Source organism: Pan paniscus, chromosome 10, assembly GCF_029289425.2.
Source record: "Pan paniscus chromosome 10, NHGRI_mPanPan1-v2.0_pri, whole genome shotgun sequence".
Taxonomy (NCBI): Eukaryota; Metazoa; Chordata; class Mammalia; order Primates; family Hominidae; genus Pan; species Pan paniscus.
In genome coordinates this window covers 28,184,223-28,200,409 of record NC_073259.2, presented here as the reverse complement: position 1 = coordinate 28,200,409, position 16,187 = coordinate 28,184,223, and the positions used below count along the sequence as shown (strand labels likewise).

Sequence of the window (16,187 nt, the reverse complement as noted above, 5' to 3'; positions counted from 1 at the left end):
CAAATTTCATTATTAAACCAAAGGTCAAGCCATTACACCTGCAAGGGATTTTCTGGGCTATGAGAAAAAAAATCATATTCTTTACACTACAGCCTCCATGTCCTGGATTCAAGCCATCCTCTAGACTCAGCCTCCCAAGTAGCTGGGAATACAGGCCCACACCAGGATGGGGTGTGTGTGCGCACGTGTGAGAGAGAGAGAGAGAGAGGCAGGGTCTCACTCTGTCACCCAGGCTTAAGTGCAGTGGCATGATCATGATTCACTGCAGCCCCAATCTCCAGGGCTCAAGCAATTCTCCTAACTCAGCCTGCCCAGTAGCTAGTACTACAGCTGCATGCCACTACGCCCAGCTAATTTTTTTGTAGAGATGGGGTTTTACCACATTCCCAGGCTGGTCTTGAACCCCTGGGCTCAAGTGATCCACCCACCTTGGCCTCCCAAAGTGTTGGGATTACAGGCAGGAGCCACCGTGACTGGCCCTGGAATGTATTCTTTACTTTTGATACCCTATTATGTACCTCATATAACTCAAACCCAATCCATATGATATATATTCTCTCAAGCAGTGGAAATTAGTGTTATTTCTTACCATTTTGTAAAACTGATTTACAGTTCAAAACAATGTGCACATTAAGATCTAATGTTTATTTGTATATGTGTATATGTACACAAGTGCATATGTAATAAAAGACTAGAATAATATACATCCAGGTGTTCGTATACCCTGGGCAGTATTACTAAGGATAATTTTCATATTCAGTTCTTTACTAATCTGTATTTTTTAGATACCAGCAGTATGTATTACTATTGCAATTAAAAACATTTTAAAGAAACTTGTGCTAAGCCTTTAAGTTCATACTAAAAAATTCTCCTTATGCAGATATTCCAGACCATAACTTTTTCTATGCTTTAGTATCATGAACCAAATCCCAGGCAAAAGCAGTATTGACACCCATTGTGAATAATATAAAAAGTAGCAAAGGACATGCATATACAGCTTTCAGGAAAATATAAAAGATTCAATATGAAAAGAATACTAGTCAAACAGCAAGATTTTCCAATTTTTGTTGAGTCCTGATTTCTTCCCTTCTATTTGACATCTCAAAACTTAACATGGCCAAAATTGGAGCTCTTCATTTATCCAAATTTGCTGTTCTCCCAGTCTTCTCATCGATAACCAGCACCAACATCCTCCAAGCCAAAAACATAGAAGTCATCTTTGATTACCCCCTCCCTGTTCCCAATCTATCAGCAACTACTGTAGTTCTACCTTTGAAAGTACAACGTATCTGCCTCTTTTGGTCTCCTCTGTTACCTCCCTAGTCAAAGTGTGCCTAATCTCTCACCTGGACCACTGGAGGAACCTTCTAATTGGTCCCCATGCTTTCACTCTTGTCCCACCTATTTCTCAACACACACTGTCAAAGTGATTTTTATGTAAAGTAAACCATATCATGTGACTCTGCTTAAATACTTAAATAATCGTTCCACTTAAAATAAAATGTGAAAGATTTTATAGGACCTACAAGGTCCTACATGATGTAGAACCTTTCCAATCTCATCTCAGCACTCTCTCTCTTCCTCACCATGCTTTACCCACATTAGTCACTTTCCTGCTTCAGGGCCTTTGCACTTGCTCTTTCCTCTACTTGGAATGCCCTTATCCTTCTTTACATGAAGTAGTGGTTTAAGGTAAGTCACAGTTCTTTGACACTCCCTTCAAGTGAGTCCTAACAAAAAGAATGATGCAAAAGTGGCAGGGTGCTACTTCTAAGACCAAGTCATAAAAGGCATTATGGCTTCCTCCTGCTCTTTCTTGGATCATTTCCTCTGGGACAGTGTTTCTCAACCTTGTTTTCATTATTCCCCGCCTAAGTAGCCTTCTAGGTACTTTTTTCCTAATAGCCCCCTCAATAAAATTTTAATGCCACAAATATACTATATATCTGTTGCACCATCGCCCTTTGGAAGGATATACACCATTATAAAATCTTAAGTTTTTTTAGATCTTTACATCCAACTATCATCTAATGGGGTCAATAGCACCCCATTAAGAATGCATACTCAGGGAAGGCCAGCTATGTTGTGAGGAAACTAAGGGCACCCTATGGAAAAACACATGTGGGAGGAAAGTGAGGTCTCCTGCCAACAGCCAGCGAGAAACTAGGGACTCCTATGAATAGCCCTGTGAGTAGCCTGTCTGGGGGCATATCCTTCATCCCCAGTCAAGCCTCCAGATGACCAGCACTAGCCAATATCTTGACCACAACCTAGGACAAACTCTAAACTAAAACTACCCATATTCCTGACTCTCAGAAACTGAGATAATGTTTATTCTTTTAAACCACTAAGGTTTAGGGTAATTTGTGACACAAACAGAATATATATCTTGGTACTTGGAAGTGGGGCGCTGCCATACCAAACACCTAAAATATGGGAGAGAGCCTTTGGAATCAGGCAATAGATGAAAGCTGGCAGATCTGTGAGATGAAGGCTAAAAGAGCCTTGAAGAAACTGTTTGTAGAAAGTTAATGCCTTTGAGACTGCTGCAGGTGAGGGCTTAAAGGAAAGTGGGTAAAATTATATGCAAACTGGAGGAAAGAGAATGCTTATATACTCAGAAAAAGTTGAGCAACAGTGTTAGTTATGGTAACATCAAAAGTAGAAAATGTGCTTAATGAAGTAGGTGATCAAACTAAGGAGACTCCCAGAGTGTTGAATGTACCTGCTGGCTTCTTGCTGTTTATACTAAAATAGAAGAGATACAGAGCTAAAGGAAGAAATGTTAAAAAGATGGGCCGGGCATGGTGGCTCATGCCTGTAATCCCAGCACTTTGGGAGGCCAAGGTGGGCACATCACGAGGTAAGGAGATCGAGACCATCCTGGCTAACACGGTGAAACCCCGTGCCTACTAAAAATACAAAAACTTAGCCGGGCGTGGTGGCAGGCGCCTGTAGTCCCAGCTACTCGGGAGGCTGAGGCAGGAGAATGGCGTGAACCCGGGAGGCGGAGCTTGCAGTGAGCCGAGATTGCACCACTGCACTCCAGCCTGGGCAACAGAGTGAGACTCCGTCTCACAAAAAAAAAAAAAAAAAATGAAAGGCTTCTGACTCAGGTAATCAAAAAATACATAAAGAGTATAATTATAAAATCCTTAGTTAAGACCTCACAAATATCCAAAATTGTGCCTCAAAAAAACATTCAGGCCAGGTGCAGTGGCTCATGCCTGTAATCCCAGCACTTTGGGAGGCCAAGGCGGGCAGATCACGAGGTCAGGAGATCAAGACCATCCTGACCAACATGGTGAAACCCTGTCTCTACTAAAAATACAAAAATTAGCTGGGTGTGGTGGCGTGTGCCTGCAATCCCAGCTACTCAGGCTGAGGCAGGAGAATCGCTTGAACCAGGGAGTCGGAGGGAGTCAGAGCTTGCAGTGAGCCGAGATCACACCACTGCACTGCAGCCTGGTGACAGAGCAAGACTCTGTCTCAAAAAAAAAAAAAAAAAAAAAAATTCAAACAATAGAACTTTTGAGAAGCTTAAGGAAGTTGTCACTCAGCAGTCTTAGCCAAAGATCATGCTAAGACACTTTTGGGTGTGGCTTTTATTGAATGGAATGAAACCCAGTGAGAATCACAAGACACCCACTAAGTTCTCTGAAGAATTATATTGGCAAAAATACCACCTCATATTATCCACCACTGGATGTTGACTATGGCAGTACAGATCATTTGTCTTTTTAGGTTAAAAGTCTTTGAGGGGAGCTGTATTTAAGGAACTACACCTAGGGAGCTACACCCAGTGAGCTTCAACAACACCTGGGGTTGATTTAGATGATGAGATTCTGAACTTTGAGATGATGCTATACTGGGGTATTTTGGAGGATCTTAATTTGCATATAGAAGACAAATAATTTGTGACCAGAGGGAAGACTGTGGTGGTTTAAAATACAGCTACAGATTATTTGGCACTAGCTTTAAAAGGTGGAACCTAAATCCCCTCCCCTTGAGTATGGACTGGACTTAGTGACTGGCTTCTGATTAACAGAATAAGGAAGATGTAATGATGTGTGTGATTCCATGACTAGGTCATAAAAGGCACTGAGGCTTCTTCCTTGTTCTCCCATGGATTGCTTGCTCCAGAGGAAGTCAGCTGCCATGTCATGAGGACACTCAAGCAGCCCTATGGAGAGGTTCATGTGGCAAGGAACTGAGGCCTCCAGTCAGTAGCCATGGGAATGAAATTTCCCAAAAGCAGATCCTCCAGCCCAGTCAAGCCTTCATGTGACTGCAGTCCTGCAGTCATCTTGACTGGAGCCTCCAGTCCAGCATCTTGACTGGAGCCTCCAGTCCAGCATCTTGACTGGAGCCTCATGAGAGACCCTGAGTCAGAACTACCTGGGTAAGACCCTCCCAAATTCCTGACATTCAGAAACTGTGTGTAATAAATAACTTGCTGTGTTAAGCTACAAAATTTGGGGGCAATTTGTTACAAAGCAATAGACAGCTAATCTGCCTGGCTAGCTCCTTCTCATACAATCCACCCGCCATCTCCCTTAAGAGTTCTTCCTCTGGCCATTCCTTAACTAAAATAGTTGCCACCCTAAACGCTAGTTTCTACTCACACCTGTTTCTTTTCTTCAGCGCTAGAGGGTTATTTATTGCTTACCTCTTTAGGGTCTGTCTTTCCTACTGCCCCATCCAAATGACCACTATGGAGGATTGAGACACTGGTCACCACTAGATCCCTAACATCTAAGACACAGCCTAGTCAAGTTTTGTAAACAAAGGAAAATGTTCACCTTCACTCACATAGCTAAAAGACATAGAAATTAACACATGATTACATTTTTTACCAACCATAAGAGTCAGCAAAGTATGGCCCGTGGGCCAAAGCCAGCCCACTACCTGGTTTTGTAACTGAAGTTTTATTGGGACACAATCACACTCACTTACATATCCTCTACAACTGCTTTTGCACAATGGCGGAGTTGAGGAGCTGCAACAGATATCTTATGGCCCAGAAAGCTGAATATGTTTCTTACTTGGCCCTTTGTAGAAAATGTTCACCATCCCTGATCTACCAGATTGCCAGAGATGAAAAAGTCTGATGATATTCAGTGTGGCTGAGGGTGCAGAAGGTATCCTCATATATTGTTTGCTGAAGGTACAATCTCTCTGGAGAACTGATTAAATCAATCAAATTTAAAATGCACGTACTCTTTTGACTCTATCATTTCACTTCCAAAAATTTATAGTAAAGTCATAATGGAGAAATTTACAAAGATATAGAAGGATGTTCCCTGAGGCACTATTTGAAGGAATTAAAAAAAGGTAACAATCATCAAGTGGGGATGGTTAAATAAATTATGGTATATACATACTATGAAACTATGAAATACTGCAGAATAAACTAGCTTAACAGACTATATCACGTATATATTACAATAGACTAGTTATATATACTAGTTTAATCAGCACTGTAAAAGTGCGCAAGTAAGAGACTATACTCAGAAATTCATTCTCACATAATTTTTTTTAATTAAAAAGTAAACTTTAATGTCGAAAATGCAAACTTGGGGAGGGCAGAAAGATCACACACAAGGCTGTTACCTCACACTTGGAGGGTTGCACAGTGGCCGAGCAGAGGCGCTCCTCACTTCCCAGACAGGGCGGCGGCCGGGCAGAGGTGCTCCTCACTTGCCACACAGGGCGGCAGCTTGGCAGAGTCGCTCCTCACATTCCAGATGGGGCGGCGGGCGGGCAGAGGTGCTCCTAACATCCCAGACGGTGAGGGGGTGGGGCGGGCAGAGGCGCTGCTCACCTCGCAGACAGGGTGGCGGCCGGGCAGAGGCGCTGCTCACTTCCCAGACAGGGCAGCAGCTGGGCAGAGTCGCTCCTCACATTCCAGATGGGGCGGCAGGCGGGCAGAGGTGCTTCTAACATCCCAGACGGTGGGGCGGGGGGGTGGGGGGTGGGCAGAGGCGCTGCTCACTTCCCAGACGGGGCGGCTGCGGGTCGGATGCGCTCCTCACATCCCAGTCAGTTGGACGGCCGGGCAGAGGAACTCCTCACTTCCCAGACAGGGCAGCGGCTGGGCAGAGGCCCTCATCACTTCCCAGACGATGCGGGAGGCCGGGCAGAGGCGCTGCTCACTTCCCAGACGGGGCGGCGGCCAGGCAGAGGCGCTCCTCACATCCCTGTCAGTTGGGCAGCCGGGCAGAGGAACTCCTCACTTCCCAGACAGGGCTGCGGCCGGGCAGAGGCGTTCCTCACTTGCCCGACGGGCCTTCTCACATAATTTTTTAGTAGCTTCATGATTTGTTGTTTTCCACCAATGAACCTTGACATTCTAGATGTATATTATTCAAAAAGTATCTTTCAGGAAATGTACACATTACAAGCAGCTAATTTGCTTTGTTTTGTTTTGAGACGGAGTCTTGCTCTGTCGCCCAGGGTGAAGTGTAGTGGCGCAATCTCGGCTCACTGCAACCTCCGCCTCCCAGCTTCAAGTGATTCTCCTGTCTCAGCCTCCTGAGTAGCTGGGATTACAGACACATGCCACCACGCCTGGCTGATTTTTTGTATTTAGGTAGAGACAGGGTTTCACCGTGTTGCATAGGCTAGTCTCGAACTTACGCAATCTGCTCGCCTTGGCCTCCCAAAGTTCTAGAATTACAGGCGTGAGCCACCACACCCAGCCACTTTATTTATTTATTTTTTTTTGGTGGAGCATTTTTAACCTTTTAAGTAGTAACGCACTGAAGACAAATGAGAACCACTTATTTAGTACTGGTGTAGTCAGCTTAAGTTACCAACCTAGTGATAAGGACTCCTAATAAAATGCTCCTGCATAATTTAAATATTTGTGGTGAACAAATACTGAGTATCTGCTATTGCAATCAGCTTTTGTAGTGACGTGAGGGACGTAGAAGTAAATCAAGAATAAAATTAATTCTTTCCTTAAAACAGTCTATAGGCCAGGCGCATTAGCTCATGCCTGTAATCACAGCTCTTTGGGAGGCCAACATTGGAGGAGTATTTAAAATAAAATAATTGCTTGACCGTTAAAACCACTTGATATAGTTGGAAGAACAGCCAATTATGCCTCTTTTACGGATAAGCAATCTAAGAATCAGAAAGGCAAAGTAACCTGCTTCTCTACGTTGCTGTCAACCAAGACTGTGTTTAATTTTCAGACCCTTAAATCCAGGGCTCTTTCTACTACACTGTACTATTCCCCAACATCACTAAAAAAAAAAGGCCATTCTTCTCACTATAATGTATGGCATGCCATTCCCACCTTTCCATGCCTCATCACAAATTCTGTCTCCCCCATCTCCACCCCATGAATTCCCTTCACAAACAGTAGATCTCTCTTGTCTGCAGTTTTGCTTTTCAAGGTTTCAGTTACCCCACAGTCAACTACAGTCTGGAAATATTACCTACAATGAGATATTCTGAGAAAGACCAATTCATATAACTTTTATTATAGTATATTGTTATATTTGTTCTATCTTATTAATAGCTATTGTATTAACACAACATGGAATGCATTTGCCACAGATAAAGAGGGACAACTGTATGCAAACTCAGCCCTCCACTGGCATTTCACTTCCTTTTACAGCTCTCCTAGATTATTCCAGTTCACACTGTAAAAGTGATTATATGTCATACCCAACTAAATCACAGTCAAGGGGCCGGGGGAAAACTCATTCGGGGTGAATAGCCTGGTTTTACCTAGCAGCTGCTGAAACAATCTGCTGTGACTATCAAAATAGTTGTTTGCCAGTTCCCAAACGCTTCTGTAGTGCCAACGAAGGTTCTTGCAAAGTGATACATAACATTGTTCTTTCTAATAAAATCCCCAACCTTCTCTTTGTTCTTCAGACATACTGCAGACCACCCCAATCTGCACGTATATCCCAAGTTGCAATTTTGTTATTCCCAAACAAAATGTTTAATTTACAGCTTTGTCTCTTTATTTTGTTTTCAACAACACACTCTTGATTCCTTCCCCAGACTCCCTCCAAACTTGGCGCTTTAGAATTTAATTATGCTGCTATCATAGTTTGGCTAGTGGCCAACCTAACTAATGCCTTAAGAACAGTGACTGTGACTTCCAAAACTTTTATTTATCTCACTGTCTTTACATACATTAGAAAGGGGTTGTCCAAAAAATATTTTTATTTATTAAATGTATGTTAATGGTTCAAATGTTTCCTTAATGGTGGTACCTTGAGTCACCAAGGCCTCTCTAATGAATGCCTTCTATTCACACACCGGATACCACCTCTACTCATTTAACTTGCTTCAATGGCTGCCATATTCTATCCCTGTCCTTCCCTGAAGTGACCCATTGTCTCTCTTCCTTATTTCTGGGACTAGCAGGGACTCTTTCTCCTTGGGGTATCTATGAGTTAAATGGTTCTCATGCACTCCTATTTCTTGCAGTACTAGTTCTTAATTACTCTAATATATCACATCGTCACTGTTCATTTTACAGATGGATGGTGTATTAGTGCATTCTCACACTGCTATAAAGAACTCCCCGAGACTGGGTAATTTATAAAGGAAAGAGGTTTAATTGACTCACATTTCCACAGCGGGGGAAGGCCACAGGAAACTTACAATCATGGTGGAAGGGGAAGCAAACATGTCCTTCTTCTCATGATGGCAGAAAGGGGAAATGCCAAGCAAAAGGGGGAAAGGGCCCTTATAAAACCATCAGATCTTGTGAGAACTTACTATCACAAGAACAGCATGAAGGTAACTGCCCCTGTGATTAAATTACCTCTGACCTGGTCCCTTCCACAACACGTGGGGATGATGGGAATGACAACTCAAGGTGAGATTTGGATACGGACACAGAGCCAAATCCTATCAGACAGAATCTGAGAATGTCTTATTGGTTAAAAGACATATACTTTAGAAAGCTGAGCTTCAACACAAATCCTCAAACTCTTCCAAAAAACTGAAGAGGAGGGAACCCTTCAAACTCATTTTATGGAGCCTGCATTACCCTGATACCAAAGCCAAAGACACTACAAGAAAACTGCAGAGCAATGTCCCTGATGAGTACTGACGTGAAAATCCTTGACAAAATACTAGCAAACAGAATTCAACAGCACATTAAAAGGATTATAGATCACCACCAACCAGTATTCCTGGACTGTGAGGATGGTTCAATACATGAAAATTAATCAATGTAATCAGCACATTTACAGAATGTTGGGGGAAAAAGAAACATGATCATCTCAACTGATGCAGAAAAAGCTTTTGACAAAATTCCACAACCTTCATGATAAAAACTCTCAACAAAGTAGGAATTGAAAGAAACTACCTCAACATATTAAAGGCCATTTTTCCACAGTAGTAGTTCTATGCAAACCTACCCCCAAATTCCAAGAAAGCTGAGAGGCTGGCAAATCCATTTTCTTAGAAAAAAACATTTAATAGGGACATAAGAACAGAAGCCATCTCTGTGTCTCTGTCTCAGGCAGAGAAAAGATAGTGGATCTACAGGCCATAAATCCCCTGACCTAGGGCTTATATACCAGAGGGAAAGGGTGATTCAGAAGGGATTGTAGGACAACTGAAGGAAGACAACATCAAGGTTGTTTTGACCTAAGGACAGGATTTATGGTAAGTACATGCTCTTATACAAGGAACCACAGATAAATTGGAAATCTTAGAGGGTTTCCTGGAACTGGGGTTAGTCAGAAGTCAACAAGGCAGATTAGCAACCAAGATGGAATTACTTTGGCCTCCACAGCCATATATGAAAAGCCCAGCACTAATGTCTTACTCAGTGGTGAAAAGCTGAAAACTTTTCCTCTAAGATCAGGAATAAGACAAGGACGTTTGCTTTTGCCATTTCTATTCAACATAGTACAGGAAGTCCTCGCCAGAACAATTGGGCAAGAAAAATAAATAAAAGCCATCCATATTGGAAAGAAAGGAGTAAAATTATCTCTGTTCATAAACATGACCTTACATGTAGAAAACCCTAAAGATTCCATAAACTGTTAGAATAAATGAATTCAGCAAAGATTCAAGATACAAAATTAACATGCAAAATTAGTTACATTTTTATACACTAACAATGAGAAGGTTGGAAAGAAAGTTAAGAAAACAATTCCATTTACAACAGCATCAAAAGGAATAAAATGCTTAGGAATAAACCTAACCAAGAAGACAAATTTGAAAACTACAAAACACTGATGAAAGAAATTAAAGACACAAATAAATGGAAACACATCCATCATTATACATTGGAAAACCGATATTCATACTACCCAAAGTAACCTACTTTGGGTAGATTTAATGCAATCCCTAACAAAATCCCAATGGCATCTTTCACAGAAATAGAAAATCCATTCTAAAATGTATGTGGAATGTCAAGGGACCCCAAATTGCCAAAACAATATCTAAAAAAAAAACAAAGTTGGAGATCTCACATTCCTGATTTCAAAACTTATTACAAAGCCACAGTAATCAAAACAGTGTGGTACTAACATAAAGACAGAGACATACAGACCAATGGAATACAACAGAGCTCCAATAATAAATCCTGGTATATATGATCCTTTTTTTTTTTTTTTTTCAGACATGGTCTCACTCTGTTGCCTAGGCTGGAGTGCGGTGGCACAATCACAGCTTGCTGCAGCCTTGACCTCCCAGGCTCAAGTGATTCTCCCACCTTGGCCTCCAAAAGTGTTAGGATTACAGGCGTGAACCACTGCACCCAACCTTGTGAATCTTCTTTAGTGGGGTATGTGTTCAAGTCTTTTGCTGTATTTTATTCAGGCTATTTGTCTTCTTATTGTTTAGAGTTCTTTTGTATATTTTGGATAACAGTCCTTTATTAGATATATCTTTTGCAAATATTTTCTCCCAGTATGTAGTCTATCTTATTTTCTTGACTTTCTTCACTTTAAAATCAGGTTGTTTTTTGTTATTGAATGGTAGGATTTCCTTATGTATTCTGGATATTAGCCGCTTATAGGATATATGATTTGCAAATATTTTCACCCATTTTATGGGCCTTTTCACTCTGTTGAATGTGTTCTTTGATACACAGAAGTTTTAAATTTTGATGTCATCCATCTATTTTTACTTCTGTTGCCTGTTTTTGGTGTCATGCCCAAGAAATCCATTGCCAAATCCAATGTCCTCCTATGTTTTTATCTAAGAGTTTTATAGTTTTAGGTCTTACATTTAGGACTTCGATCTTTTTTGAGGTAATTTTTGTATACAGTTTAAGGTAAGCATCTAATTTCATTCTTTTGAATGTGGATATTCAATTTTCCCAACACCATTTGTTGAAGAGACTGCCCTTTTCTCATTTGATTGGCTGGGCACAGTGGCTTATGCCTGTAATCCCGGCACTTTCGGAGGCCAAGGTGGGTGGATCACTTGAGCCCACGAGTTTGAGACCAGCCTGACTAACATGACGAAACCTGTCTCTTCTAAAAATATAAAAAATTAGCTAGGCATGGTGGCATGTGCCTGCAGTTCCAGCTACTCAGGAGGCCGAGGTGGGAGGATCACTTGAGCCTGGGACATTGAGGCTGCAGTGAGTTGTGATTGTACCACTGCACTCCAGTCTGAGAGACAGAGTGATACTTTGTCTCAACAAAAAAAAAAAGAAAAAGAAAAAGGAAGAAGAAACACAAATGGCAAATAAGTATATGAAAAGATGCTCAACATTATAAGTCATTAGAGAATTACAAGTTAAAGCAACAAGGAGATGCCACTACACACCTATTAAATGGTCAAAATCTAAAACATTGACATCATCAAATGCTGACGAGTATGTGGAACCAACAAGAACTCTCATTCATTGCTGGTGGAAGTGCAAAATAGTACAGCCACTTTGTAAGACAGCTTGGTGATGTCTTATGAAACTAAACATTCTCTCACTATACAACACAGCAATTGTGCTGCTTGGTATTTACCCAAATGAGTTGAAAACTTATGTCCACACAAAAACCTGCACATGGATGTTTACAAAGCAGCTTTATTGACAAAACTTGGAAGCAGCCAAGATTTCCTTCAGTAGGTGAATGAATAAACTGTAATGCATCCAAACAATGGAATAGTATTCAGCACTAAAGAAAAATGAGCTATCAAGCCATGCAAAGACATGTAGAAAACCTTAAACGCATATTATAAGTGAAAAAGGCCAATTTGAAAGGTTACATGATGATTCCAACTATACAGCATTTGGGAAAAGACAAAACTATGGAGACAATAAAAGATCAGCAGGAAGGGAGGGATGAACAGGCAGAGCACAGAGGAAGGCAGTGAAACTATTCTGTATGATACTATCATGGTGGATACACGTCATTAAACATTTGTCAAACTCATAGAATATACAACACTAAGAGCGAACCTTAACGTAAACCTTGGTCTTGGGTGATAATGAGGTGTCAGTCTAGGTTCACTGATTGTAACAAACATACCACTCTGGTACAGAACGTTATTAGTGCAAGAGGCTTGGGGAAAAGCAGAAAGGGTATATAAGAACTCTGTTCTTTCTGCTAAATTTTGCTATGAACCTAAAATTGCTTTTAAAAAATTAGTTGGGCAAAGGACTTGAATAACATTTCTCCAAGGAAAATGTATAAATGCCCCACACGCATACTTTTAAAATGTGCAACATCATTAAATCATTAGAGAAATGCAAATCAAAACCAAAAGGACATACCACCTCACACTCATTTGATGGCTATTTTCATTTTAAAAAAGAAAGAAAAGAACGGAATGTGTTGGCAAGGATGTAGAAAAAAGGTGAACCCTTGTGCACTGTTGCTGAGAATGTAAAATGATGTAGCCCCTATCAAAAACAGTATGGCCGTTCCTTAAATAATTAAAAATAGAACTACCACACAATCCAGCAATTCCACTTCTGGGTATATATTCAAAAGAATTAAAGCACGGTCTTGAAGAGGTATGTGCACACCTATATTCATGACAGCACTATTCAAAGTAGTCAAGAGGTAGAAGCAACACAAATGTCCATCAATGGATGAATAAACAAAATTTGGTATATACATACAAAGTAATACTATTGTCTTAAAAAGGAAATTCTGCAGCCAGGTGCAGTGGCTCATGCCTGTAATCCCAGGACTTTGGGAGGCTGAGGTGGGAGGATCGCTTGAGTCCAGGAGTTCAAGATCGGACGGGGCAACATGGAGAAACCCGTCTCTACCAAAAGTACAAAAAAATTAGCCAGGCATGGTGACCTGCATTTGTAATCCCAACTACTCGAGAGGCTGAGGCGGGAGGATCACCTGAGCCCAGAAGGTAGAGGCTGCAGTGAGCAGTGATCTCACCACTGCACTCCAGCCTGGGTGGCAAAGTGAGACCCTGTCTCAAAAAAAAAAAAAAAAAAAAAGGAAATTCTGACATATGCCACAATATGGATGTATTTGAAGACATTATGCTAATTGAAAAAAGCCAATCACAAAAAAACAAATACTGATTGTATCTAGAGTAGCCAAATTCACAGAGAGAGAAAGTGAAATGGTGGTTCCAGGGACTGGGGGAAGGAAGGAATGGGGAGTTAATAAGTATAGAGTTTCAGTTTTGCAAGATTAAAAAGTTCTGGATATTGGATGGTATATAAGTTTAGTCTAAAGCTATCCCTTTAGATATTTTAAGTTCGGCCTAGGGGTTCTCGGTATATAGTGAACTATAACCTAACTGAATGTGTAAACAGGCTGTAACCTACGCTTGAACCAATCACTGAGTTTCAGCCAAAGATGGCCAAGTGTTCAAACCATGTTCAAATGGGCAAAAAACAAGCTGTAACCAATCAACTCTTTCTGTACCTCACTTCTATTTTCTGTACCTCACTTTACTTTCTCTCTCTATAAATTTTCTCCCACCAAGCGGCAGGACTCATCACTCTGAACCTATTCTGGTTCCGGGACCTGCCCAATTCGCAAATCATTCTGTGCTCAAACTCCGTTAGATTTAATGTGTCTAAAGTTTTTCTTTTAACAGTGCACAACCATGTGAATAACTTAACACTACTGAACTATACACTTAAAAATAGTTAAGACGGTAAATTTTGTTATCTGTATTTTACCACAATTAATTTTTTTTAAAAAAGCTGAGTTCACTTGCCAAAATAATTTCAAAATTCAATCCAAAAATATAAATGCTAGGCACCAAGATTCTTGGTGCATCAGAACTATCTTCATCTTTCCTTTTCCAGAACAAGTTCCAGCTGCCTAAACAGGCTGCAAGTCTGGGGCTGTTTCGGCGATCAAATGACCAAACTAGAGCAGGCAATGGCTTCCACGTAGATGACGCTGAGCATTTTAAATTCAAAAATTTCTGCCCATTGGCTACTACGTAATAACTTAAAACACCATTTAGACTGACTTAGGAAGCTTCTTTGTTGAGCAACTTCCTCAATAATACTCAAAGACCTGTTGCATTCTGGGCCCTGCGGAGAGGAAATAGTGCCGTCAGGGAGCTTCCAGCCTAGCACAGGACGGTAAATATAAGCCTGTAACGCGAAACCCCACAGAACAAAAACATCAGGCCGTGGATTCCACTCGTGTGTACGTCACAGTGATCAACCGACTCATTTCCACCACGTTTCTTTTCACTTCAAGATGCCAAATTCAGGCTGCGGCGGTTTCCATCCGTCCCTTCCTACACCGCGGCGCCCGCTGGGTAGCCGGGGCGCACACAGGACAGCCGCAAGCCTTCTGGGCCTGGCACCCTCCCACACCCGCGAGGAGGGGAGGAAGCGCCTCCCCGACTCCCTGAGGAGGGCGCCAGTCCTCTGGTACCCGGAGAAGGAGGGCCGGGAGCTCAGTGAGCACTCCTTGTGAGTCCCAGGAGATGGCCGCTCTCCCTCGGAAGCCGGAAGTCGGCTTCTAGAGGCCGAGCAGTGCAGACGAGCGGCTGGGAGGCACTGGAGAGGGGACAACGTACCCATTCGGATGTGCACGCTGGCGGAGGCCACGCTGCTGCCATAGTTGAAGTCGTCCTCGATCGAGGAGCGAGGGTACCGGGGGTCGGGGTCAGCCATGATGGCAACAGCACCCCTACCGGTCCCGGTCGACTAACCGCAACCGCCTCCTCCCCACTTCCGCGAGGAAGAGCCCAGCCCCAGCAAGCCGTGCGGCGTCGGCGGGCGAACCCCGAGCGAGTCGATTTTCTCGCTTCAAAAATTCCAGCTGGGCGGAGAAAGCGGGCATGGCTCCGAGTTAGAATGGAAGAGAAAACGGTTTACATTCCCGGCGTCATCTGAAGTGAAACTTTTCTCAACACACTTTTTTTTTTTTTTTTTTTGAGATGGAGTTTCACTCTTGTTGCCCAGGCTGGAGTGCAATGGCACGATCTCGGCTCACCGCAACCTCCGCCTCCCGGGTTCAAGCGGTTCTCCTGCCTCAGCCTCCCAAGTAGCTGGGATTACAGGCATGTGCCACCACACCCGGCTAATTTTTTTGTATTTTTAGCAGAGACGAGGTTTCACCACGTTAGCCAGGATGGTCTCGATCTGCTGACCTCGTGATCCGCCCGCCTCGGCCTCCCAAAGTGCTGAGATTACAGGCGTGAGCCACCGCGCCCAGCCTGAACACACTTTTTAAGTCCTCTCACCTGGAGAGTTGCTAAAGTGATAGAACCCATGTCCCAGTCACCCATCCACTCAACAAATACCCATCTCATTCATCCACTTTTTCAATAATCACACCGAGGATGCATTTTCACTTCTATTATTTTAAAATAATAATAATACCTACATTTATTGAGCACTTTCTATAAACCAGGCTTTCTGAATGAAGTAATATTTAATCCCGAAAGGCAAGTAGGAGCCAACCAGAGAAAGAGCAGCGATGTAGGCTGGGCCTCAAGGGACCAACGTCTGCAAAGAGGGAGACGGTGAAGCTCAGCTGGTGTAGGGGACACGTGGCAAAGAATGAGGCTGGATAGATAAACAAAGGCCAGATCATCCTAGGCCAGAAGTAGAATACATTGAAGAGGGCCATTACCAAAGGCAGAGAAAAAGGGATAAAGTTGTATTACTGTAAGAGAGAGATGATGGTGGCAAATACAATGGATTAGAGTGAATATTCATGATATTGTTGTCATTCCAATATAAAGAGGTGTAGACATACCCAGAGTAGTGTCATCCTAGGGTCCCTTGGAATTGTTTTGAT

General features: G+C 42.3%; 1 protein-coding gene and 1 long non-coding RNA gene across 2 annotated transcripts in view; one reads left to right on the top strand and one right to left on the bottom strand.

Moving 5' to 3' along the window:
• The window catches only part of LOC134728470 (uncharacterized), a 33,672-nt gene extending 22,053 nt beyond the window's left edge, over positions 1-11,619 (top strand). The window contains exon 2 of the long non-coding RNA XR_010108892.1: positions 10,610-11,619. This is a non-coding gene — a long non-coding RNA (uncharacterized LOC134728470). The remainder of the gene's footprint in view (positions 1-10,609) is intronic.
• Positions 1-15,081, bottom strand: part of TMBIM4 (transmembrane BAX inhibitor motif containing 4) — a 33,287-nt gene extending 18,206 nt beyond the window's left edge. Inside the window, exon 1 of the mRNA XM_003824789.5 lies at positions 14,959-15,081. Coding sequence (XP_003824837.1) covers positions 14,959-15,055 — 97 coding nt within the window. The 5' untranslated portion in view covers positions 15,056-15,081. The remainder of the gene's footprint in view (positions 1-14,958) is intronic.
• Positions 15,082-16,187: the final 1,106 nt, after the last annotated feature.